General features: G+C 42.3%; 1 protein-coding gene across 2 annotated transcripts; it reads left to right on the top strand.

The window, feature by feature from the left end:
- Window positions 1-1,504: 1,504 nt before the first annotated feature.
- PPP1R9B (protein phosphatase 1 regulatory subunit 9B) lies at window positions 1,505-24,667 on the top strand. 2 transcript variants are annotated; one of them, XM_069954021.1, is made up of 10 exons: window positions 1,505-2,893; window positions 7,338-7,470; window positions 20,060-20,180; window positions 20,302-20,406; window positions 21,075-21,210; window positions 21,292-21,447; window positions 21,534-21,587; window positions 21,942-22,171; window positions 22,323-22,419; window positions 23,049-24,667. In XM_069954021.1, exons 1-10 carry the CDS (start codon window positions 1,751-1,753, stop codon window positions 23,100-23,102), a joined length of 2,229 nt encoding a protein of 742 aa, XP_069810122.1. In that variant the 5' UTR covers window positions 1,505-1,750; the 3' UTR covers window positions 23,103-24,667. The 2 variants fall into 2 exon arrangements, with proteins under 2 accessions (XP_069810122.1, XP_069810120.1); XM_069954019.1 differs by having other exon boundaries at window positions 21,075-21,447.
- The last annotated feature ends 193 nt before the right edge of the window (window positions 24,668-24,860 follow it).

The following is a 24,860-nucleotide window of genomic DNA, read 5'->3' as shown; positions in this document are numbered from 1 at the left end:
TAAACTCTTGTGAGCAGGGCCCCCACTCCTCTTGTGTCTCCTATTTCCTCATAGATTGTAAGCTCTTGTGTCTCCTATTTCCTTATAGGCTTGGTTCACACTACGTATATTTCAGTCAGTATTGTGGTCCTCATATTGCAACCAAAACCAGGAGTCGATTGAATACACAGAAAGGATCTGTTCACACAATGTTGAAGTTGAGTGGATGGCCGCCATTTATTGGCAAATATTTTCTGTTATTTTAAAACAACGGCTGTTATATTGAAATAATGGCCGTTATTTACTGTTATATGGCGGCCATCCACTCAATTTCAACATTGTGTGGACAGAGCCTTTCTGTGTTTTTAATCCACTCCTGGTTTTGATTGCAATATGAGGACCACAATACTGACTGACATATACGTAGTGTGAACCCAGACATAGATTGTAAACTCTTGTGAGCAGGGCCCTCCTCTTGTCTCCTATTTCCTCATAGATTGTAAGCTCTTGTGAGCAGGGCCCCCACTCCTCTTGTCTCCTATTTCCTCATAGATTGTAAGCTCTTGTGAGCAGGGTCCTCACTCCTCGTCTTCTATTTCCTTATAGATTGGAAGACCTTTTGGGTCCCCTATTTCCCCTTTTCTCACAGTCAGTACAACCCCCATGGACAGACCTCTACTGTATACATACATATTCCTTCATAATATTGTAATAACCCCTTAAATTATTAGTACTTGTGGTGGTAGTAGTAGTAGTATAGAGGTAAAGCATTTTTTTAGTTAAACAGTCTAACTCTGGAGGGGGCGCTAATTTACCTGACAGCTCAGGCTGCAAAATAGTGATAATTTAACAAAATAAAGTTTCATTTTAATGGGACATTAAATATATTGTCTATTGTCCATTGCATTATATGAGAATATTAGAAATGCATGTTCAGAGTATATATATATATATACACACACACACACACACACACACACACATTATCTTAATATTTCAAATATATAATGTCTATGGATTCATGTCTGTATGTATATTTGTTTATATACAGTATGTGCATGTACCTCATGTGTAAATATATGTGTGTGTGTGTGTGTGAGTGTGTGTATATATATATATATATATATATATATATATATATATATATATATATATACATTTGTATGTATATTTATATATGTGTGTATGCATGCATTTTGTATATATATATATATATATATATATATATATATATATGTATGTATATTTATATATGTGTGTGACTGTGTATGTATACAGACATCTATCTATGTAGCACGCCTTCGAGATTCATTATCTCTCTTCAGCCCTTTAATACATTTTGACAGATGGATCACTCTTTTTGTAATCCCTTCCTCCCTCTCTGTTTTTGTTCAGATCTAGTAATCCTTCTCTCTATAGGACCCTGCGGGAACCCCTTCAGATTGCAGAAGGCAGGAAAAAAGGGAGAGCGCAAGAGAGGGGGAGTGATACACAGAGAGGAGGGGGGGGTCATAGAGAGAAAGGAGGAAGGAGGATGTTGCTTTTCGTGATGCTAGTTTAGGCCAGGATGCATCAGTTCCAGTGATATGGTGGGTGACTGTGTTTTTCATAGCCCCGCTTCATAGCTGCGCTGCATAATCCCACCGCTCCGCTCTACAGACGAGAAGATGCTTTACTCAGCTTGATGTGACAGACACAAAAAGGAGGAGGTTGGAGGAGGAGGAGAGAAGAGGACTATGAGATCTGGGTACCCACGTCCTACATCCCAAAAATGATGAAGACGGAGGGTAAGACCCCAGGTGGGGGGCCCAGGAGTTCTTCTCCACATAGGAATGCATATGAGGTTGGGGTGCAGACGCTACGTGGTAATAAGGATGGGGCACCTGAAGCAGAATCGGAGGAAGCGCGAAAATCGAGGTGCAAATATGGTTCTAATGTTCACCGTATCAAGAATATGTTCCTACAGATGGGGACAGGTCCGGCAGGTAGCGAGAATGACACTGCTAAGGCCAAGGAGAAGCCATCTCGACTGACTTTGCCGCGGGCCGGCAGCCTGAATGAAAATGTCAACCATAGTGCCCTGCTAAAGCTGGGGACCAGTGTATCAGAACGGGTAAGCCATTTCGATACAAATGCGGACCGACCGCCTTCCAAATTGCAGGAGGCACGCCGAGTATTCGAGAGGAACCTCCAAGAGAAGGAGACCACCAACAGAATCTTCCTGCGTAAGGAAAGAGGTGGGTTTCAGGACAGAAAACTGGATGTTGTGGTGAGGTTTGGTGGGAGCACAGAATCACTTGACAAGCTAGACACTGATGCCGTCTCGCCCACCGTCAGCCAATTGAGTGCAGTGTTTGAGAATGCAGACCTCCGAAATAACATTCACAAAGTTCCCATTAAAGGTGCAACTGGCAGGCGGACAAGACTTTTCCCACCGGAAACCGCCAAGGCCACAGAAGACAAGAAACCTATTGGGAAGGTGGTCGATGTTGCCCAGAAGCCAAGCACTGTCCAGGAGATATGTAAGATCAAACCAGTGGAAGTGGAAGAGAGTGGGGAATCAGAAACGGATGTGGTTAAGGAGTCAGAAGCACCAAAGGACGAGGGAACTGCCAATGTTGCCACTGAAAATGGGGGCTCGGAAGCCAAGGGGGTTACAGCTCGGGAAGCAGAGCTAGAAGAAGAGGTGGAAGTGGCGGAAGAAGACTTCAAAAGGGAAGATTGGTCCGAAGTTGAGGTTATAGAACTCAGTGCTTATAGTGGACTAGGGGAGGACTCGGGGGGAAGTGGATTGGATGAAGACGAGGATGGATTTTATGAAGCCGTCAACAGTTGTCAAGAGATTGAGGGTCTTTCTGAAGAAGAAGAGCCAGCCCCATCACGGAAGATCCGTTTTAGCACAGCCCCCATCAAGGTAAGACCTCATGGGTTTCGAGCCCTATCTACTGAGCTTGTCTCTGTATTCTGAATGTATAGGCCTTTAACATGAAGGACACCATTGCATATTTCCCAAAGAAGGCCATGCAATCCTACAGTTCTTTGCAAAGGATTTCAGGAATGGTACAGTGTGTGTTAAGGCATGTAGAGTTTCCATGACACCAGCAAGGATATAATGCCTCTGTCGACACAGACAAGCTAGTGTCTGCTCTTTATCTTACACCATGGAGGTTGCTATTGACTTAGTCAATCTGTCTATATACATTTCTGTCTACATAAGCACAGAGTGTATTCTCGGGGGTGGTGGTGGTGGGGAAGGGGGGGGGGCTTTACTGTACTACACGTTCAGCTGTTTGAATGGAGGAAGTGTGTGTGTCTGTATGACACTTCCTGCTGCGGGGACAGTGGCAGGCTGGCAGGGTGTGTGGGGGAAGGGAGTCCCCCACGCTTCCTGTTATTGGGGCTATTGAGATACGTAGAGGTTCCTGAACACTGACCCAGCTGTACCATCACAGCTGCACGGATCACACTAGTCGTATTACATCCACCATGTCTAATGGAACATCGGGTGTCAAGTGTCTAGATGGGTAGTGATCATATAGAGAGGATATTGGCAAATAGTGCTATTGCTGCCTACTACTGAACACCATGATCCAGGGGTTAATCGCACACCGATACGTAGTCTACGTCTGCAGTTATTGTGTCTGAGCGATCTACTATTATACAATCCTGCATGTCGGACAAAGAAGATTCTTTTTTTATATGCTGACTCTATGTATTCTGCAATATGTGTCAACAGAGCAGCGACTGGATCACATGCAACAAGCTATATGATTATGTAAAAAATGGTAGACTGACAGATGTAGCAGAGCTGAGCTTAACTCTTTAAGGTAGCATTGACTGTGATCAGATATCCCTGTGAAATGTAGCGAATAACAAACACTTCTATAGTACAATATGTGTAGACGTAGCACTAGTCAACTAGCTAATAAAGTATTGAGGAGGACATTGGGTAGGTGTAGGTTACTGTAATGTTTTGGTGGTCAACAGGTCGTAGAAGAACCTAATGTGCTGCTCAGAGGGATCTCCTATGGCTTTTGTGACCAGAAAAAATCCCCCTTTGTGGTTTAGTTGACATTGTTTCTGATGTCACCTAGTAAGCTCGGGGTCTTCACAATCCCACATTAATCCATGACTGGTTGGCTGCATCTTCTTATTAGATTAAGAAGGAATAGCTGCTTGACCTATGGAAACATCGTACAACGGCTTCAGATCAAAATACAATAGAGGTAGGACCAGCAGTGGTGTAGACCAGGCACATTGTCAACATGTCAGTAGTCAACAAGCAGAGGATCATATGTATATTTCTGCACAGATACATCTAGATGCAACCAACCAACCTTACTGAGGATGGTGATCTATGTGCTGGTGCCCCTTCTTCCCCATAACACCTATGGTAAAACCAAAGTGTACAAGGATACTACCACCTTATTAGTGCCATTATATAGTGCCAAAATGATACACAGTGACCAAATAATAGGCCCGTGGTAATCAATTCAGTTTAAATTTAAATCATTCTAAATTTCCAAGAGAAATCAGGAATTGGCAATTATGTAAATATGAAATTTTGGAGATGTGTTTTGGAATAATCTCGTAAGTGGCAGCCACAACTATGAGCCCTCATAGCCGCACATCTCCTGCCTTGTCCATCATGTTCTATACTCTACTACTACTAATATTACAAGCCCTCTACATCCACACATCTCCTGCCTTGTCCATCATGTTCTATAATCTACTACTACTACTACTACTACTACTACTACGAGCCCTGTACATCCACACATCTCCTGCCTTGTCCTTCATGTTCTATAATCTACTACTACTACTACTACTACGAGCCCTGTACGTCCACACATCTCCTGCCTTGTCCTTCATGTTCTACACTCTACTACTACCACTACTACTAGTTCTACACATCCGCACATTTCCTGCCTTGTCCATCATGTTCTATACTCTACTACTACTACTACTACTACTACTACTACTACTACACATCTGCACCTCTCCTGCCTGGTCCATCATGTTCTATACTCTACCATAGAGGAAGGACCAGCAGTGGTGTAGATCAGGCACATTGTCAACATGTCAGTAGTCAACAAGCAGAGGATCATATGTATATTTCTGCCCAGATACAGCTAGATGCAACCAACAGACCTTATTGAGGATGGTGATCTATGTGCTGGTGCCCCTTCTTCCCCATAACACCTATGTGCGAGATAGGATTAAGCGATCGCAAAACGATTTTTCCATACGATATATTGTTCCGTCTAAACGCTGATCGTTATAAAAAAAATTTGTTACTTCGAAATCGTTAATCATACGATTGGGCGATTTATCGTTCCGTGTAAACGCAGCATATCCAAACAAAATCAGGGGAGATAACTGTCAGCTGAATTTTTCTTCAGCTGACAGTTATTGAGGTGTTCGGACACCAAGGTTACAGGAGTGGGAACTCCCGCCATAATGATGGGAATCCCCGCTCAAAACGGGTGTTCCCACGGCGAAGAGGCAGGAGAGTCTGTTTAAACTTGCCTTGCGCCAGCCGCTGGTGCCAAATTTAAACTGTCCGGTGCCAAATTCAAACAGAACAGAGCAGTGGGAGCTGCAGAAGCTGCGGGGTCTCTTCTCCAGGCCACCTGCACCCATGCTTCAGCGCCTCCCCCCTCCCCATTGCTCACCCAGCAGCTGACGGACATAGCATAGGTATTCCCCTATCTGATTTTTTAAGCCAAAGCCAGGAATGGATTTAAAAAGAGGAAAAATCTCAGTCTTTCCTTTATTACCTGTTCTCTGTGTAAAGTCCATTACTGGCTTTGGCTCAAAAAGATCTATCAGATAATCTGTTGGTGTAATAGGGCCCTAAGTAGTGGTGCAACATGCACCATTACTTACTGCTAGTCTTTACACTTGGCACTCTGCACCTGACCAATGAAGGGTAAAAACCAATGTAACACATTTACATTGTTCCCTATGGAAACACACTGCTCAGTTCTCGATCTGCTTGATCTGGAACAGCCTTCCAGAACTGATTGTGTTGGAGAACAGAGGTATTACTGTAAATGGTTCCTACTGTTAGGATGTTAGTGGTTTTCTCACATGGGACATACAAAATTTGTGGAGACCCAACGACTGACCCTTAAACTGTCTATGGAAGAGGTAAAATGGAGAGGTATAATGGTGTAATATGGGCCCCTTAGTGGAAAATTAATCAGGGAAAATAGATGTACCAGGTGGCTATGGCAGGATCATAACTAGGGAAAAGCTGGTGGATAAAGATGAGCTCAACACCAGCATGTTTAACTCTGAGCGTGCATTGATTCCTGGTGGCTGAAAAAGTTGAATGCCACCCTAGGGAGTCCATAAAAAATTGACATAATCATAGGATGTATCCATGTTCTCCCAGACTCCCTAGGACTGCATCCAACTTCTGCAGCCATCGGTTTTCAAATTAGAGTTGCGCTCAACCACTATGTCTTCACCACATGGATGGTCTTACCCCCAGTAAAGAAAATCTAGTTACAAACTTGGATTAAGGTTCTAACCAGGGTCACCATGCTGTCTGCTGTTGGGTCCTATCATCTCTATGTATGCCACTAGTGGATTGTCTCAGTTCTATCATCTAACACAAAGCCCTGATAGTCTGCATTCTTATGGTTCCCAAACTGTTCCCTTTATTCGAGTAGACGTTAGGAAGACTGGCTGAACCCACCAATGTTGGCAGGACCAGCAAACCACCTAAAATAAGTATATGTGGCAACTGGGCTCTCATCTAACGATCAGGCAACTGGATTTCAACATGCTTGATCCTTTTGTTCTCAAGGACCTAAATCCGCCATCAGAGGTGTCTGACAACAGCTTACTCCCCGTCCCCATTCACATATGCTTGGCCGAGAACCGAGAGTTTGTCAGGAGAGATAGCTGTCCGACCGCTATCTACAGTCTATGACCAGCTTAAGAAGCATTATTCTCAGGTTGTGACTTATATCCTCACAATTGTCTCACAAAAACAGTTTTGTGTTGGAGTAATTTAAGGCTAATGGTTATTTTCATGGTATATAATCGAGTGGTTGCTAAGCATTGATACACACCAGGGGATGGAAGCTCTAGCAGGAAGGTTGGAAATATCTACAATATCCACAGGTGCATAAGATAATAGAGGATGAATGCAATATGGAGATGACTGGTCCACTGTGTGACGAGCCATACGTTACTGGCCCTCTGGATATGTAAGAACTTGGGGTAGTCTCCAATGGAATTCCAGTGAGATGATAGGATATGATGGTTGGAGGGTTGGGGGGGGGGCGATAGTGCAACAATGTAAGATGAACTTCCATGTAACTAATAGTTCTTACCCCCCACAGGTGTTTAGCACATACTCCAATGAGGAATATGACCGGCGTAATGACGATGTGGATCCTATGGCTGCCTCAGCGGAATATGAGCTGGAGAAGAGGGTGGAGAGGCTGGACCTCTTCCCTGTGGAGCTGGAGAAAGGTAAGGAATATAATATACCTGTTCAAATTCTCAGAAATAATGCTTTTTCACTGTCTGTATATGTGACTTTAATCTCATACCTGAGATACCTGAGACATTTTAGATACCTAAGACATTTAATCTTATACATGAGATACATGAGACATTTTAAACCACACCCATTAAGTGACAAGGTCACACCTCTGCTTAACCCTGTATTACCTGAATTGGGAAACAGAGGGGCAGAGAACCAAGAAGAGTGCATGAACAGTCAACAAATGCTGACATTGTAGCTTAGAGACCCCCAACACCCAGGGAGGACATATTAAAAGCAGAAAAATTAGAAACCTTTAAGAATTAACTATGAATAATTATATTCATGGGCACTGGTGGACATACAATATTTGCCATTGATACCTTACAAAAATAATAGTGCTCCCCACCTACAGCAGTAAGGGAGCCATGACTGGGACTTTCAAAACAGAGGTCCTATTGCTTTCTCACTGGGTGTTTCTGTTGTGGGTGTCCACCCCTGACTCTAGGGCCACCCCTACTCTTCCTGCATGGTCCTAATTTTGGATGGACTCCCTGTACATGTGTTTGAGTGCTATTAAGAGTTACCCCTAGGCCCCAATGTCTATGGGTCCAAAACTACTATACCATTTAAGGCACTGAGATCCATTAGGCTCCATTGGTGTCCATTGTGCAATGGACTGGCCAACTGCGGAATCCATGACAGAGACCCCAAATAGAACATAAACCTAACCATAAATATAAATTGTGTTGCCATACAGCACAAGGGGTCCTAGTTGAGTCCATTCCTGTTTGGTTTCCTTGTGTTTGTGTAAGTTTCTTCTGGTTGCTCCAACCTCTCTTCTAAACTAGAAAAACCTATTTCATACATACACAACAACATAAGAGGTGATAAATACAAACGGTGTGTCAATGTATTCAGATTAGCATATTTCTTTGTTCCGTTTATCGCTAATTTCAGGGACTTTTTTTTCATATGATTTTCTACAGCGTTAAAACCACATTACACAACCCTGGCATTAAAAAGGCCTCCTACAGTAAGGGCTTCCTAATGTAGATGCATTTGTAGAAATGTGAATATTTTATGAGGATTGGAGCTCACACTAAGCTGCATCCATAGGTTTAATTGTGTTTACGTGGAAAAACCTTGGACACGGATCTGTTCTGATTATCTGATCTTTATTGGTCAATGATGAGACTGGGGAGGAGAAAAGTAATGGTCGCTGGGATGAGTTACTGAGGACATGGGAGGATGGCTCAGAAATATATAACAATATGTACTGAGCATATATAAGGTATAAAGATATATAAGAGAGGTATTTATTGAGATGCTCGGCAATGATTCCCGCTGTCTGCTCGCTCCGTGGAGAGGGTGGATACAGCGGGAGGACCGCCTGGAAACCTGGGATACAGCCATAGCCATAGGCTGTATCCCAGTTTTCCAGGCGGTCCTCCCGCTGTATCCACCCGCTGCACGGAGCGGGCAGACAGCGGGAATCTGATGCCGAGCGTTCGGGTTCATACGACCATCCCTAGTTGTGTTTATTGGATGTGTTGTATACATATATTATATTAATGTGAATTCTTAAAGGATTCTACCAACATGGTGTTGGGAAATTCCTGGATTTGTTTACCATGCTGCATTTAGGCAAGCTGTTAGTTGGTGGACAATAGCCATTTTGTGGACAAGTCCTAGTAGTGATATAAAACCAAGAAGAACAGGGAACAAGAATGGAGAGGCTGTGTTCATCAACATCCATTGTGAAGTCCCAGCTTGGTTGTAAGCCTGGTGGCCAGAATGAAAACAACAAGATTTCAGGATTAAAAGGGTTATGCAGCGAAAATCTTTTTCTTTCAAATCAACTGGTGTCAGAATGTTATATAGATTTGTAATTTACTTCTATTTAAAAATCTCAAATCTTCCTATACTTATCAGTTGCTGTATGTCCTGCGGGAAATGTTTTCTTTTCAGTCTGACACAGTGCTCTCTGCTGCCACCTCTGTCCATCTCAGGAACTGTCCAGAGCAGGAGAGGTTTTCTATGAGAATTTGCTGCTGCTCCAGGCAGTTTCTGTCTCGGACAGATGTGGCAGCAGAGAGCACTGTGTCAGACTGAAAAGAAAACAAGATTTCTTGCATGACATACAGCAGCTGATAAGTAAGCGAAGAATTGAGATTTTTAAATAGAAGTAAATGACAAGTTTATGTAACTTTCTGAAACCATTTGATATGAAAGAACAAGATTTCCGCTGGATAACCCTTTTAATTTATTTAATAGGTACAGTAGAAAAAAATTCTTTAAAACATATGTTAGAAATAAAAGCTTGATATAAACAATACCTAAAAAGCAAATTCTGTGCTTGCTCAACAGCAGAGCTTGTACTAGTCTCCAGCAGTAGGCTTTGCAAAAGCTCGCAGCAGGCTCTGGAGCAGCTTCTCATCTGCAGGCTGTGTAGAAGCTACAACAGGATCTTTAGCGGGTTCTTAATAGCAAGCAATGTAGCGTCTCACAGCAGTCTCATAATCCCTATGGTGTTTTTATGGTGTATTTTAGGGGACTTCTTCAAATGTGCCCTACATTTTTTTACACAGCCTTGGGCATCAGGACACTGATCAAAGGCCAATAAAGTTGGTCTCCAATCGGTTAATACCTTAAAGGAGAAGTCCCGTGAAATAAAAAAAAAAAAAAAGGAGAAAGGCAGGGGGGTGCAGGAAAATAAAAAAAGTATTCTTACCTATCCTTGTGCCCCATAGCGCTACTCCTGGGTCCAGCTGACAGCCACCGGTGTCCTGCAGCTCTTTCAGGTGCAACATCACCTACCTGGCTAAGTGACTGCCCGCTCAGCCAGGCCGTAAGGGAGAGCTGGGGATGTGACGTACCACGATTCCAGCCGAAAATTACATCCGGCGACTGTCAGCGGGACCCGGGAGTTTACCTTTGTTTATTTTTTTCCCTGCACCCTCTGCATTCCTTTTTTAATTTCATGGGATTTCTGCTTTAAATGCCACAGTCAATAGCAACAGTGGTATCAAAGGCAGGGTACACGCAGCATTTCATTAGTACATTTGAGGTATACATCAGCATGCCCACATGTACCGCAGGCAGTAGCAGATTATAATAAGTCCGTTTCGGGCGGTAGCCTGGGGCCCTGAGCTCCTGAAGGGCCCATGGCCCCCCAGTCATGATTTGCATAACAATCTTTGCTTTTTACCACAATTTTGCACAAATCAGGGCAAAACTGCAGCCAGGAGACAATGCAGTAACATTAGAGATTATATTGAAGGACCTTATAATGTGACAATGATGTCACCACAGGTCCTTTACAGGCTGTATTGTGAAGGAAAAAGACTGAAGTTAGTGCCACCATAGTTACAGTGGGTTGGGGGGGGGGGGGCCAAGCTTGGTGAACAGCCCGGGGCCCATAGTAAAGTTAATCCACCCCTGACCGCAGGTGCAGTCTACCATTTCCTGAATATCACTTTTATCTTGCTAGACTCAAAAGTGCATCAGACTATGTTTACAGAATATACATTCAGGAAATGGACCGAACATAGTCAATAGTAGACTATGTTCAGTCCATTAAACTCAATGGGCCCACTGCCAGTATAAGTTGGCATACCTTTCTGACAAAATGCCAATGTATACCTACAATGTACTGCTGAAACGCACTTTAAACGCAGCCTAAGATGTTTGACAGAGAGAAGAGTCACCCACCATGTAGTCGTGAAAGGCTGATGCTTTAATATGGACTAGATTAAACTACTTAAACACTATAGAAGCAATCACTTCATGTCCTCAATTACATTTAATAAGATGTTTATTTAATTTTTAAAAAGTATTTTTTTTAATAGTTCAACATTTATATTGAACTATTTAAATTATATTTTTCCACAATTCTGTAATATATGTGCACATAAAAGAAGTTATGGATCTCGGAAGGAAATACAATGCTGTGACTATTGCATTGGGTTGAGTCTGACACTGGACGCCCCAACACCCTCTGCAGTGTTTATTACCTTACTTTTAGAAACAGCACTTCAAGGAACTGTGGTGTTGTCCCGTTCACTCGAATTGGACAGCGCTGTAATTGTGCCATCTAGTTCTGAGCTCCTTTTCCAGTACATTTCACCATCACAGTATGCTCCCCTTCAGATAGACAGTCTGTACTCTTTTTAGCCTCTTTTCTTGACACGTCTCTCAGTCCCTTCTTTTTCTGTTGTATTAAAAAAAAAAAAAAAAAGCATTGTACTGGCTTCAACATGGTTTAGCCTGCCCCCCCCCCTGAAAGGAAGTTGTGTAGTTCCTTAGTTTTCACTGTGGTATTGTCTCATGCTCCCCACCACTTCCCTTTCTCCTGAGACAACACACCATCCTCTGTTGTCTCCAGAGGCTTGGCTGGATCTTGTCTTTGAGCTCTAGCCCCATTCTTTGAGTGACATCACCACCTCTGACCAGCCCTTACAGCCTATATCACCATCTCCTGTCATACACACGGATACATATATATCTTAGGTAAGAAGAAGATGTGATGACAGAATGCTGCCTTGTAATGATGCCTCAGCCAGTGGAGCTGCAAGCGAATACAGCAGGTGCTGTACAATAACTGAATACAGATTTAGTAAAAGTGTGCTGTGTAGTGTAATGTTCTATAGCAGCTCTGAGTGGGGAACTGGCAGCAGTGCTGGGGGAGGGGAAAAGGCAGAGTGGGAGGACTGTGATAGAGAATTGAGTAGAAGCAACACATTCTGGGAATTGTTGTAGTAAGTAACTGCTCAACCAAGAAGTACAACCATGAAATACAGAACTAAAACCTCCAAAACAAATAATTTTTTTGATAATTTCAGAATTTTTTTTTTTACCTGGTGTCAGACTACCCCTTTAATAATCCTGATGAACCCTTAAAAAGTATGCAATAAATTACTTTACAGATTACAAGTGACCAATGAAGGCCCCAGAAGTGCAACATGCTGTTATTTTTAAAGGATTTTGTAATGAAAATGGATTGTGAAAAGTAGACAATCCCTTTAAGAGAAGACAACTAAATTCCTTTTGACTTATTTTATTGTAAGGAAAAAATACCATTAATTTTGATACAGTATAATTCCTCCAGAGTGATATTCACATGTCACTGATGTCATATGGTATATAGTGATGTCATATGCTACGGAAAATACTCTTCTCTTTCTCATTTGTATTTACACAGCAAACACGATAGTCTTCAGTCATATGACTTTTATTTACTTCTTCCCTATTTCCTTTTTTTTCAACCTTAGGTCATGTGAGTGAGACTGGGAATTCCTTTTAGTGATATAGAAATTGTGATATGTGGAGTTTCCCACAAGGGGCACTTCTATATAGACAGCATAGGTGATGAGTGTCTGGTGGGTGTCTGACTGCTGGGACCCCAAGTTATGCAGGTTGAATGGAGCGGTGTTCCGACATGCATGTTGCTGCACTAATGAACTTTAGGGGCCAAGTACAACACATAGCCTAGTAATCAGGCCCATATGGTTGAAAGGAGCAGCAATAATCATTTTTTCAAAACCAGGGGGATATGTGGTCTTCATTTTCATTGTTGGTTGGGGGCCTGGCAGTTGGACACTCCTTAGTGGCCAGAAATAAGTGTCTTTTGTGTGAAAACCCCTTTAAAGACTTGAAAATTATGCAAAACACTCAGATTACTATGTACCCACACCCCTCTATGGGCAGTAGAGGTATAAAAAAAACAACAGTATAGGCACAGTAGACTGGAGAGAAACCTATTCACTAGTATAGAAGAGATTTCTAGGCATGCTCTGTGACCTCTGTACAGGAAGGAGGAGGCTGAGCCATCACTATTGTGAATGGCCTGATCCTATCTTAGGTTAGGTGCAGTATGTCACTAGTATCCATCAACATCCTGTCAGAAAAAGGCATGCCAAACTATAACGTAGCAAACAACAGCAGTACCCATTCATTTCAGTGACCCCAACATAGTCACGTTTCACTGATGTCATCTTTCATTGTTATCCTTTCTGTGATGACAAGGAGGAGATTCCTGATGAGGGTTCTAGTTCTACTGGACAACAATATATCATGCTAAATCGCCATCTACTGTATTAGCCTATACACATAAATGTTATATACCAAAAGAAAAGAGGCTTATCAATAAAATATACTACAGTGGTACCTTGGTTTAAGAGTAACTTGGTTTAAGAGCTCACAGTATTTCAAAATTGGGACTTGGTTTCAGAGCATTGCTTTGGTTTAAGAGCTCCCTGTACTGGATGGGAGGGGGAGTGGGGGAGGGGCATGGTCTGCATAGCGGGGTTTACAGCCCTGTACTCTGATCCAGGAAGTCTCCATCACCTTCCAAATCATAGCAGATCCACTTCAGGCTGGGGCTTGCATAAGGGGACCGGACTGTGGAGGTAATCTCTCCATAGCTGTAACCCCTCTCTCCCCGGACAGAGTGCTGCATGTATGTGCCCACATCTGCCCTGCTCATTCCTTCATGCTCCCTGCAGTCTCTGTCAGCCCTTGTTTCCAATCCTCTATTCCTATTCTATCTATTACTGTACAGTAACTTATAATATCACATATTCTGCTGTTTCTGAATGTTTGTTTCATCTGTTTTACATGTTATAAAAAATGGTGCCATAGGATTCACAGTAAAATATTTGGCAAGACATGACCATAATAGCAAAAGTGCATGAATTTGTGGTTTCAGGAAGGAGTTAAAGTTAAGTCTGGCTTTCCTCAAATGAGGGTCAAACTTACCTTCCTAACTCCCCAACTAACTAACTTCCTATATACCCAGCAACTGAGAGCCAAATCAACAGACTTAGCTATGTTCCACTGTGCCAAACTCCCCAACGCAAAGTAGTATATTGTATTGATAAGCCTATTTTCTTTTGGTTTCTTTTTTGTATTTTTTTCCTTTTTGTCTTCTTTCTGTTCCCTTTTTCTGCTTTGTAGAGAGTTGAGGAAGTTAGCTAAAATGACCTAGGGCTTAGGGGGTAATAGTATTCCTATTTGCATGCCTACTGTTACTCTTATTTTTATGTGGTATATGGAAATGACACTGATACCCAGAATTTGTATATTTGATACTTTTTTTTAATTAGCCCAAAATTCACAACATTATAAGCAAAATATCATACACATCATCAAGGTAAGTAATACAGCCAGTGGGTTTTGCCATATATGCTTCTTCTGGGGACTATTTTATAGTTTCCAAAAGAAATAGCTGACAGATTGAAAGCATCATGCATGCACATAGATAACCAATGAAATATACACTCACCGGCCACTTTATTAGGTACACCATGCTAGTAACGGGTTGGACCCCCTTTTGCCTTCAGAACTGCCTCAATTCTTCGTGGCATAGATTCAACAAGGTGCTGGAAGCATTCCTCAGAGATTTTGGTCCATATTGACATGATGGCATCACACAGTTGCCGCAGATTTGTCGGCTGCACATCCATGATGCGAATCTCCCGTTCCACCACATCCCAAAGATGCTCTATTGGATTGAGATCTGGTGACTGTGGAGGCCATTTGAGTACAGTGAACTCATTGTCATGTTCAAGCAGAAATCGAGACTCATCAGACCAGGCAACGTTTTTCCAATCTTCTACTGTCCAATTTCGATGAGCTTGTGCAAATTGTAGCCTCAGTTTCCTGTTCTTAGCTGAAAGGAGTGGCACCCGGTGTGGTCTTCTGCTGCTGTAGCCCATCTGCCTCAAAGTTGGACGTACTGTGCGTTCAGAGATGCTCTTCTGCCTACCTTGGTTGTAACGGTTGGCTATTAGAGTCACTGTTGCCTTTCTATCAGCTCGAACCAGTCTGCCCATTCTCCTCTGACCTCTGGCATCAACAAGGCATTTCCGCCCACAGAACTGCCGCTCACTGGATGTTTTTTCTTTTTTGGATCATTCTCTGTAAACCCTAGAGATGGTTGTGCGTGAAAATCCCAGTAGATCAGCAGTTTCTGAAATACTCAGACCAGCCCTTCTGGCACCAACAACCATGCCACGTTCAAAGGCACTCAAATCACCTTTCTTCCCCATACTGATGCTCGGTTTGAACTGCAGGAGATTGTCTTGACCATGTCTACATGCCTAAATGCACTGAGTTGCCGCCATGTGATTGGCTGATTAGAAATTAAGTGGTAACGTGCAGTTGGACAGGTGTACCTAATAAAGTGGCTAGTGAGTGTATATAGAATTCATTCCCATACAAAAAATGTGTGACTTTCTTTCAAGGTTTTTTTTTTTAAAAAAAAGGTAAATGGTTATAAAGGGTTCCTATTATATGCTTTCTTTTATAACATTAAAACACACTACAAAGGATTTGTAGATGCTTTTTATGTGTTTCAGTATAATATGAGTATTTAAAATAAAAAGAAATTGGCTAATGGATTATTAAATAAACTGAAAGACTATTTAATTAGATTTTTAATGTCTTAGTTTAAATATTATATATCATACAGGAATGAATTATATGTTAAAAAAATTTCGTCAAGGGGTGTGGCTTAGCGGAGGAGGATGTGCTTTAAAATACAGGGTGACATAATTTCAGGGCACAATTCTATATGCATGGTGTGAAAGAGCAAGAGTTGAGCCTTGAGCACTAATGTTGTTCTGTTTTATTTGACTTTAGAGATGGCATGGACTGTTTTATCCTTTATCAACTCTAGTCAGTGTTACCAAGGAACTGCACTGTGTTGATTTTACAAGATCTGCTTATTGACTAATATAGTCTATAGCTTAAGGGTGTCTTCGTATGTTCAGGCTTTTTGATGTAATTTTTAAAGGTAATCTCATGAATAGATCATGAGTGGAGGGCTGAAACTTCTCTGTTCAAATCCATTTTTGGCTTTAGAGGCAAAAACTGCATCCAAGAACCTAAAAATATAAATACATTATAATCACACATCTAAATGAGGTTGGAGCCCAGGAGTAATGATTGAGAATCTGAGGAACTTCATCCACTCGCTGAGTGAAGAGTTTGTCCAGGGATTTTTTTTTTTCTTCATAGAATGTGGTAAATGTAAAAAAAAAAATAATAATACTTACTTCCCTTGCTCCCCTGTCACCTTCACTGTCACAGAGCCTCTATCTTGATGTGTAGCACTTCTAGGATCAGGGCCAGCACACGACATTGGAGCAGGCTATGACTCATGCTGCGCATTAAGACTGGGGTTCCATGACGGTGGCTGCAGAGAGTCAGGGAAGGTAAGTATAGCTTTATTTTTATTTACAGAAGGATGTAGTAGGCACTGCTAATGACAAGTATAATGGAGGGTGCTACTATAATACCAACATATAATCACAAAAAGATGACAGAAGAATATAGGGTATGGAAAAAATCAGTGCATTCCAAAATCATGTAAAATAGCTTTATTTTACTGGCTAGAATAAATAAAAACTATTTAAACCACAGAAAACGGCAACAGCCTGTAATATACTGTACTGTGCCTTAGTGCTACAACCATATGAAATACAAAAACACCCTAGGACTATATATTCAAAAATAACAATTATAGCAACCATGCCAAAAATAATAATAGGATTTGAAAAGTATAGCTGATCAACCAAGAGAGGGAAAGAAAAAAAAAACATACCACCTCCTACATCAGGTCCCTGCGTAGCACTGAGAAGATATTACCCAACACATATCGCCGCCACATTGCGGCTTCGTCAGGAGAGAGTATGAAAAGTGCTTATGCTGGTATATATATCTAATAGTAAATGCGTCCAGTCAATGGCTGACGAGGCGCCCACCAGCCGACACTCTGGTGCCTCGTTGGCTATTGACTGGAAGCATTAACTATCAGGTATACATACCGGCACAAGCCTATATTACAGTCTATATTACAGGCGGTTGCCGTTTTCTGTGATTTTAAATGTTTTTATTTATTCTAGCCAGTAAAATAAAGCTATTTTATGTGATTTTGGATTGCACTGATTTTTTTCCATACCCTATATTCTAATGTCTCCTTTTTTGATAATTTTTATTTACAACCTTCCTGAGCAAAAACAAAAAAAAAAGTTAAATAAAATGTCCAAACAGCCCCTGTAAAACTGAAAAGTACGCCTATCATCTTGCAGGTGTGAGATGAATCAGTTTCTTCTATATAATGCATGTTTTTCAGAAAAATCCCCCCATCATTTTGCGTCCAATATGCCATAATCAGAATGTAAAAAACAGAATGATATAAATCTTTGCTAATTCACTGAAAAGGAAAAACTTAAATCTTGCAATGACATAAGTATTCAGAGCCATTACTCAGGTGAAGCCCAATTGGCAGTGATTATGGCCTTCAGTCTTCTTGGCTATGAGGCCACAAGGTTTACACCATTCTTCACTTAATGGGGTTATCCAGCGCTACAAAAACATGGCCACTTTCCCCCTACTGTTGTCTCCAGTTTGGGTGGGGTTTTGAAACTCAGTTCCATTGAAGTAAATGGAGCTTAATTGCAAACCGCACCTGAACTGGAGACAACAGTAGGGGGAAAAGTGGCCATGTTTTTGTAGCGCTGGATAACCCCTTTAAGATTTTCTCAGGCTCTGTCAGGTCTGAGAGGCCATCGGTGGATGCCATTTTCTGGTCTCACCAGAGATGTTCCACTGGGTTCAGAGCTCTGGCTGGGCCACTCAAGGGTATTCAGAATTGTCCCTAATGTGATCGTGTTGTCCATGCTATGTGTTTATATTCATCATCTTCTTGGAAGGTGAACCTTCTAAACAGTCTGCGGTCCAGAGCTTTGTGTATCTGATTTTTTCATGAAGAGTATATTTGTACTGTGCTGTATTCAGCTTTCCCTGCAGTCTGACCAGTCACAAACCCCCACAGTATGATTCTGCCTCCACCATGCAGGGATGGTATTGGGCAGTGCCTGGTTTCCTCCAAACATGATGCCTATAACTGAGGCCAAAAAAGTTCAATCTTGGTTCTATCAGACCAGGGAATCTTGTTTCTCACAGGATCTTTTGTCAAAACTATAAAAAACTTCCAAACTCGTTCCTTTCTCCAGATCTGCGCCTCCACACAATCCTCTCTCTGAGCTCCACAGGCAGCTCTTTCCTCCTCATGGTCTGATGTTTGTTCTGATATACATTGTCTGCTCTGAGACCATATAGACAGGGGTTGAATCTTCCCAAATCCTGTCCAATCAGCTTAATTTACCACCAGTGACTCCAGTGAAGGTACAGAAACATGTTAGATATTATCAAAAGAAATGGGAGGAGACAGAGATAAACCCCAAGTGTTTTAGCCTGAATACCTAAATACCGTGCCTTAATATGTATGTCCATGCCAAATTTTAGTTTTTCATTTTCAATAAATTAGTAAGAGTTTGCTAACCTTCTGTTTTTACATTCTCATTATAAGGTATTCAGTGCAGAATAATAGGGAAAACTCGAACTTTTTCCCCCTGGATTTTAGCACAAGGAGCAACATAACATAATGTGACCATGTGGACATTAAGTGAAAGGGTCTGAATAGGGATGGTCCGAACCGAGTTCGGTTCGGGTTCGTATGAACCCGAACTCTCGGTAAAGATTCCTGCTGTTTGCCCGCTCCGTGCAGCGGGCGGATCCAGCGGGAGGACCGCCTGGAAAACTGGGATACAGCCATAGCCATAGGCTGTATCCCAGTTTTTCAGGCGGTCCTCCCGCTGTATCCACCCGCTCCACGGAGCGGGCAGACAGCGGAAATCTGATGCCGAGCGTTCGGGTTCATACGAACCCGAACCTCGGAGGGTTCGGACCATCCCTAGGTCTGAAGACTTACTGAATGCATTGTTCATTATGTTATCAATGAGATAAATAATTTCATTGGCCATCAGTGAGACTCTCCTACTCTGTATGACTAAGATGTGTGTATGAGGAAAGTGTGAATGGCGCTGTAGACACCTCTTCTTATGATACATAATTGAGCTATATATACTAGTTGAGCATTAAAAATACACATAAGAATGTAAGGGGTTTTGTTAAAATTGTTATCATAAAAAAATTGTTAGCCAGATCAATGGAATCTCTTATATTCTAAGACTGTTTTTTATTAAATATACTTACAGTATATTTTGACATCCAATATGGCCACCTCCAACAAAACCCCCATAAGCATTATCACTAGAGATGAGCGAACCTCGAGCATGCTCGAATCGATCCGAACCCGAATTTTCGGCATTTGATTAGCGGTGGCTGCTGAAGTTGGATAAAGCCCTAAGGCTATGTGGAAATCATGGATATAGTCATTGGCTGTATCCATGTTTTCCAGACAACCTTAGAGCTTTATCCAAGTTCAGCAGCCCCAGCTAATCAAATACCGAACCCGGTTCGCTCATCTCTAATTGTCACTCAACTCCTAAATGAATGTAAAATCCATTATGTTATACCCTATACATGACATAATCAAATAAACTCAACTCTAATCAAATCTGCCCAAAACATTTGGTTTTTGCTTTCTGTGTCCAGTTATTGGGGCATTCCTACAGAGCACAATGGAAATGCCACCTTTTGGGTTACAGGCCTTCATCACTGTACCTTATGTCCAGCTTAAACATATGTTCTGCTATCACTTTACAGACTCCGAGGGTCTTGGAATCAGTATTATTGGGATGGGGGCTGGAGCAGACATGGGTCTTGAAAAGCTTGGAATATTTGTCAAGACTGTGACCGAAGGTGGGGCGGCTCATCGGGATGGAAGGTACCGCTTTCTACTACACTGCTTTTCTAGAATGTTTTTAACTGTATTCTTAACATCTAGAAAGTTATATACCCATGATCTGAGACAAGTTGTATGACATACCCTAAATATTCCTCAACAGGATCCAGGTGAATGACCTCTTGGTGGAAGTTGATGGGACAAGTTTGGTTGGTGTTACGCAGTCCTTTGCAGCTTCTGTTCTGAGGAATACCAAGGGACGTGTGAGGTGAGGATTACTCAATGTCAATGCCACTTACATTTAGCCACCTCTTGCCTTATGTCAAGTAAGGCAACCAAGTAGGCCACATATTAATCATCAACACATGCTAACTGTGGCCACTCCAGCAAGATTGGTTTAGCTTTTAAGTACTTGGCTTGAGATCCATCATTATCTTCTAGTGTAAGGTCGCTGCGCCTCCATAGATCTATTACCGAGGAAAAAAGGGGCAAGATGATGTGTCGGATCTATATCTTCTTGGCATGATGTTTCACGATACTGTCCAATGGTTGCTTTTGGAGTTATGGGCTCCTGGGGGCCCTGTTCAACCAAATGAGACTATACTTTCCATTCTACAAGGCCAACTGCAAATTTCAGCAAAACTGGAGCAGGGAAGTCAATTTCATAGTTATTACAGCCCCTGAAGGACCTTTAGGGACATCATAGTCACATATCAAAGCACCTGCAGTACATTAAAGAGGTAGAGGAGGAGAGCTGTAGAGATACGTGAAGAAGGGAGAGGGACAGGGAGACCAGTCTGTGAGGGGAAAAGAGGGGGGCTCATATAAAAGCAATATTTGAGTAAGGGGACCATAAAAGCTGTGCATGGGGGGGGGGCTCTTGATCTCCTTTGGGACATGAATACTTTGACAACTCATAATGTTGGTCTTTGCCAGGTTTTTAATCGGTCGGGAAAAACCTGGGGAACAGAGTGAGGTGGCCCAACTCATTCAACAAACTCTGGAACAGGAGAGGTGGCAAAGGGAGAACATGGAGCAACGTTATAACCAGTGCAATGAGGATGACGAGGAAGTGAGTGGGGCTTTTGTCGAAAACCCAATGCCAGTTCACATATGGTGCCACCTTAATCAATTTGCTTTTTTGTTTCTTAAGACAGGGGAATATGCTACAGATGAGGAAGATGAAGAGATGAGCCCTATGTTTCCAGGAGGTGATCTGGCAATTGAAGTCTTTGAACTACCTGAAGGGGAAGATGCCTTGTCCCCGGTGGAGATGGATCCGGAGAAACTAGTGCACAAATTCAAAGAGGTAAAATCAGAGACCATATAATGCCCACTATGTGCAATAAACTTGTCTACATGATTTATATCCTTGAGGTTTCTTTTTGTATTTAGTTGCAGATAAAGCATGCTGTGACCGAAGCCGAGATCCAACAGCTCAAGAGAAAGGTGAGATGGAAGGGGTACCTAGTTGGACAACAACTCACTGGTTTAGGCGACCAACCCTGTGAGCCCATATATTGTTCGAAATATACATCTCTACTACTATTAGTATCCCCCAGTCATCCAGTAGGTGATCTGCTCTCTATGGGTTCATAACAGTAACTGGTAGACATGGTAGGAGGCAAAAATCCCATACTTAGGTTTGGTTTTATACCCTTACATAGTCCAATGTTAACAATGTTTGAGGATCCAGAACATTATTCTAATGAACACTAGGGACTCAATGTGAGCCAGGTTACTCTATTAGTGTAATGAGACTGTCATACTTGCATTCTGACACATCTATCTCTCTATCCATAGTTGGCCGGGCTGGAGCAAGAACGTTCTCGCTGGCGGATGGAGAAAGTTCAGCTACAACAAAGTGTCCAGGAGAATAGGGATCGTGTAGAGAAGCTGCAGGGTTACTGGATGGAGGCTCAGAGCTTATGTCAGGCCGTGGATGAGCATCTAAAGGAGACCCAAGCCCAACACCAGGGACTAGAGCGCAAGTACAGCAAAGCCAAAAGGTTGATAAAGGAGTACCAGCAAAAGTAAGCAATCTTCTTGGATTGAGATTCTAGGTATTGAGAGTAAATTTATTTCTTTCAGTTGTATTTCAGGTTTTTCATTCAATGACACAACTGGATCTAGGAAGCAAGATGTGTATGACCTTATAAGATATTTCATTTATTTTCTCTCCAGGGAACTGGACTTCATAAAGAAAGAGGAAATGCAGAAGCAAGCACTGGAAGAAGTGGAGACTGCACACGCGACAGAGATTCAGAAACTACAGGAGAAGGTTCTCATAGATATCTATATATCCACTATTATACCCAATCATGTCAGCATGGTGCAGAACACCATTGGTTGTTCTTAAGCGTTACCTGTGGGCACAACATTTGCTAGTTATGCTCTAAAGAAAGAAATATATATGTTGGGTATACAGTAGACACTTCCACAGGGAGAAACTGCGTATAGTATAATAGTCCTGGGTAGAAGTCATGCACCCTCCTGCAACTTTAATCAATAGGAATTTTCTTGCAGTCTGTCAGCTCACTATAGGAAACCACAACTGACTTCCTATACTGAGCTCAGCTGGTAGATTACAAGAATTTCCTATGAATAAACTGATAGTTGTTATGGTGGGAAAGGTGGAAACCATCAAGGTGAAGTTACATATTTAGCAAAAGCGGCAGGAGATCAAATGCAGTCTAATATATTCAGCATTTTTGATACCCCAAACTTCTAGTGGAGAGATCCTTATGACTGTTACTGCAATGCTCCCTGTTAGTGCAACCTCATATAACCCCATCATTGTCTATTTTAAGCTATATAGGAGATGAGACACCATTGCTTCCATCCCCGCATATACTTTTCTTCTGTATTACTTATACCTAATTCCTCAAATAATCTCTTTTTCTTTGTCAGGTCTCAGAATTAGAGAAGAAGCTTGCCACCCTCCAGACTTCCACCCCTACTTAGTTTGGATGTTGCGGAGGATGAGGATTGTTGGGCAGGAGATGGGCGCCACTTGTCCGCTCCTGCAGAATTTCTACCCCCCGATGATGGAACTGCAGCCAATTGCCCCCTTCCCATAGCTCATTTACTACTCTGACCCTCCAGTTGGGTGGTTGGAGTACTATTCACTGGGATGCTGACAAGTGATTGTCGTTCTTTGTTGATATCTACGTGGGCAACCATGGATACCAGCTGGATGTATTGTGGCCTGTGTCTTCATACCAACCATGTATTTATGTGGGCATCAGGCCTCTGTAAAAGAACCCGGGTTGTGCCACTTCTCAAGATATTTTATTCCGTGGCCTCAATGGCTGTCAATGAGGACATTTGCAATGACTGGGATCATTGGCTCCCTAGTGGCCTAAGCAGTGACTGCAGCCTCTGTACCTGGATTTTGCGTGTCTCCGTGCTGTGTTTGTGCTGGTGGTCTCTGTCTATTACCTGCCCTTGGTATCTCAAGAATTGTGTGTACCACACACCATTACCCACCCCATACTTTTATTTACAATCTGTGAATCCCTGACCGCTCTTCCCAAGTGTGACTACGGCAAGTGTATGCAAGTGTGGCTCTTATCTGAACTGGAAGCCGCCATTTTGTGCCAGAACCAATATCAAGGAAGCATGGGGTACAAGCGCCTCATTCTTCTACAATGTGATTTGTTCTTGAATACTGGTCCAACCCATAAAATGGCTGAATCTTTCAGTTATCTACATATAGGTGAACGTAGGCCGGATAGCTGAATGGTTTAGTATGTAAGGGGTAAGGTCTGTATACCAGGATGAATGCTTTAGCTTTGTTTTGCTATACGGCGTACTTCTCAAATATGTGCATATTATAATGTGTGCATATATTTCACAAGAAGTACCCAAAAATTCTCATTGGCACCTAATCCCCACGCCAGGAGGTGTGTGCACGGCTGGATTGTGCATCCCACAGAGCAGCGACAGCAAGAGGTGTGTATATGTGTGTGGTGTGTACATCCATATACACAGGCGTGCCAGACTGTCACATCCCAGCTGTATATAGCTTTGTAAAACTGTGAGTCAAACTCTGCCGGGTCTTGAAATCTCCTAGTCTGTAACCGCACATGCAGTGCTAGTAATGAAAAGCCACTATTTCTGGCAAGGAAGCTGCCGGCAGCCATGTTTGTAACTGGTTAACCCTTCCGGTTACAGTTGACGACTTACTAGAGCGATCGGAAAGGAAGAGCCCGATGACATTGGGTTGCACTTGACATTAAGAAGACTGGCACTGTCCGCAAAGAGAAGGGGGTTATTTGTATATTTTGAACAATGGATGCATGGGGTAAAAAGGACTGCCACTAGGGGGCATGAATGAGTAAGGAGGTTGAGTGAAACTGTGCCAAATAACTATCTGTCTATTTATTGGTCTGTAACTGAGGAAATGTGAGGAATGAAGGATGTATATAGGACAACAAACTCAATGTGGGGAGAAGGAAATGGAAGTGTTTGGGGGACTATGGACTGGATTAACTGAGGAAGTTTGACATTAAACAGACTCAAATAATTCCCTGTGTGTTGTCATTTATATAAAAATGGAAAAAAGTTTACTAAACCTGACCTGCCCCTACTCTGTACTGTGGCCCTTTACCTTTGGGGCTAGTGGTCACTACAGTGGGTCCAGTATTATATAAGACACATTGTAGGAAGCTGATCTCTGATTGGTTGCTATGGGCACTAAATAGTCTTTTACTATAAGAT

The sequence above is a fragment of the Dendropsophus ebraccatus genome, chromosome 14 (genome assembly GCF_027789765.1).
Source record: "Dendropsophus ebraccatus isolate aDenEbr1 chromosome 14, aDenEbr1.pat, whole genome shotgun sequence".
NCBI classification, from domain to species: Eukaryota; Metazoa; Chordata; class Amphibia; order Anura; family Hylidae; genus Dendropsophus; species Dendropsophus ebraccatus.
Note: the sequence above shows the minus strand (reverse complement) of the source record. Positions and strands in the feature narration are given on the sequence as shown.

Excerpts from the sequence above, each read along its gene's own strand:
- PPP1R9B (XM_069954019.1), top strand. The coding sequence starts at position 1,751 with ATGATGAAGACGGAGGGTAAGACCCCAGGTGGGGGGCCCAGGAGTTCT. Across the intron at positions 7,471-20,059 it reads CCCTGTGGAGCTGGAGAAAG|ACTCCGAGGGTCTTGGAATC; the intron begins GTAAGGAATATA and ends ATCACTTTACAG. Across the intron at positions 22,172-22,322 it reads ATAAAGGAGTACCAGCAAAA|GGAACTGGACTTCATAAAGA; the intron begins GTAAGCAATCTT and ends TTTTCTCTCCAG.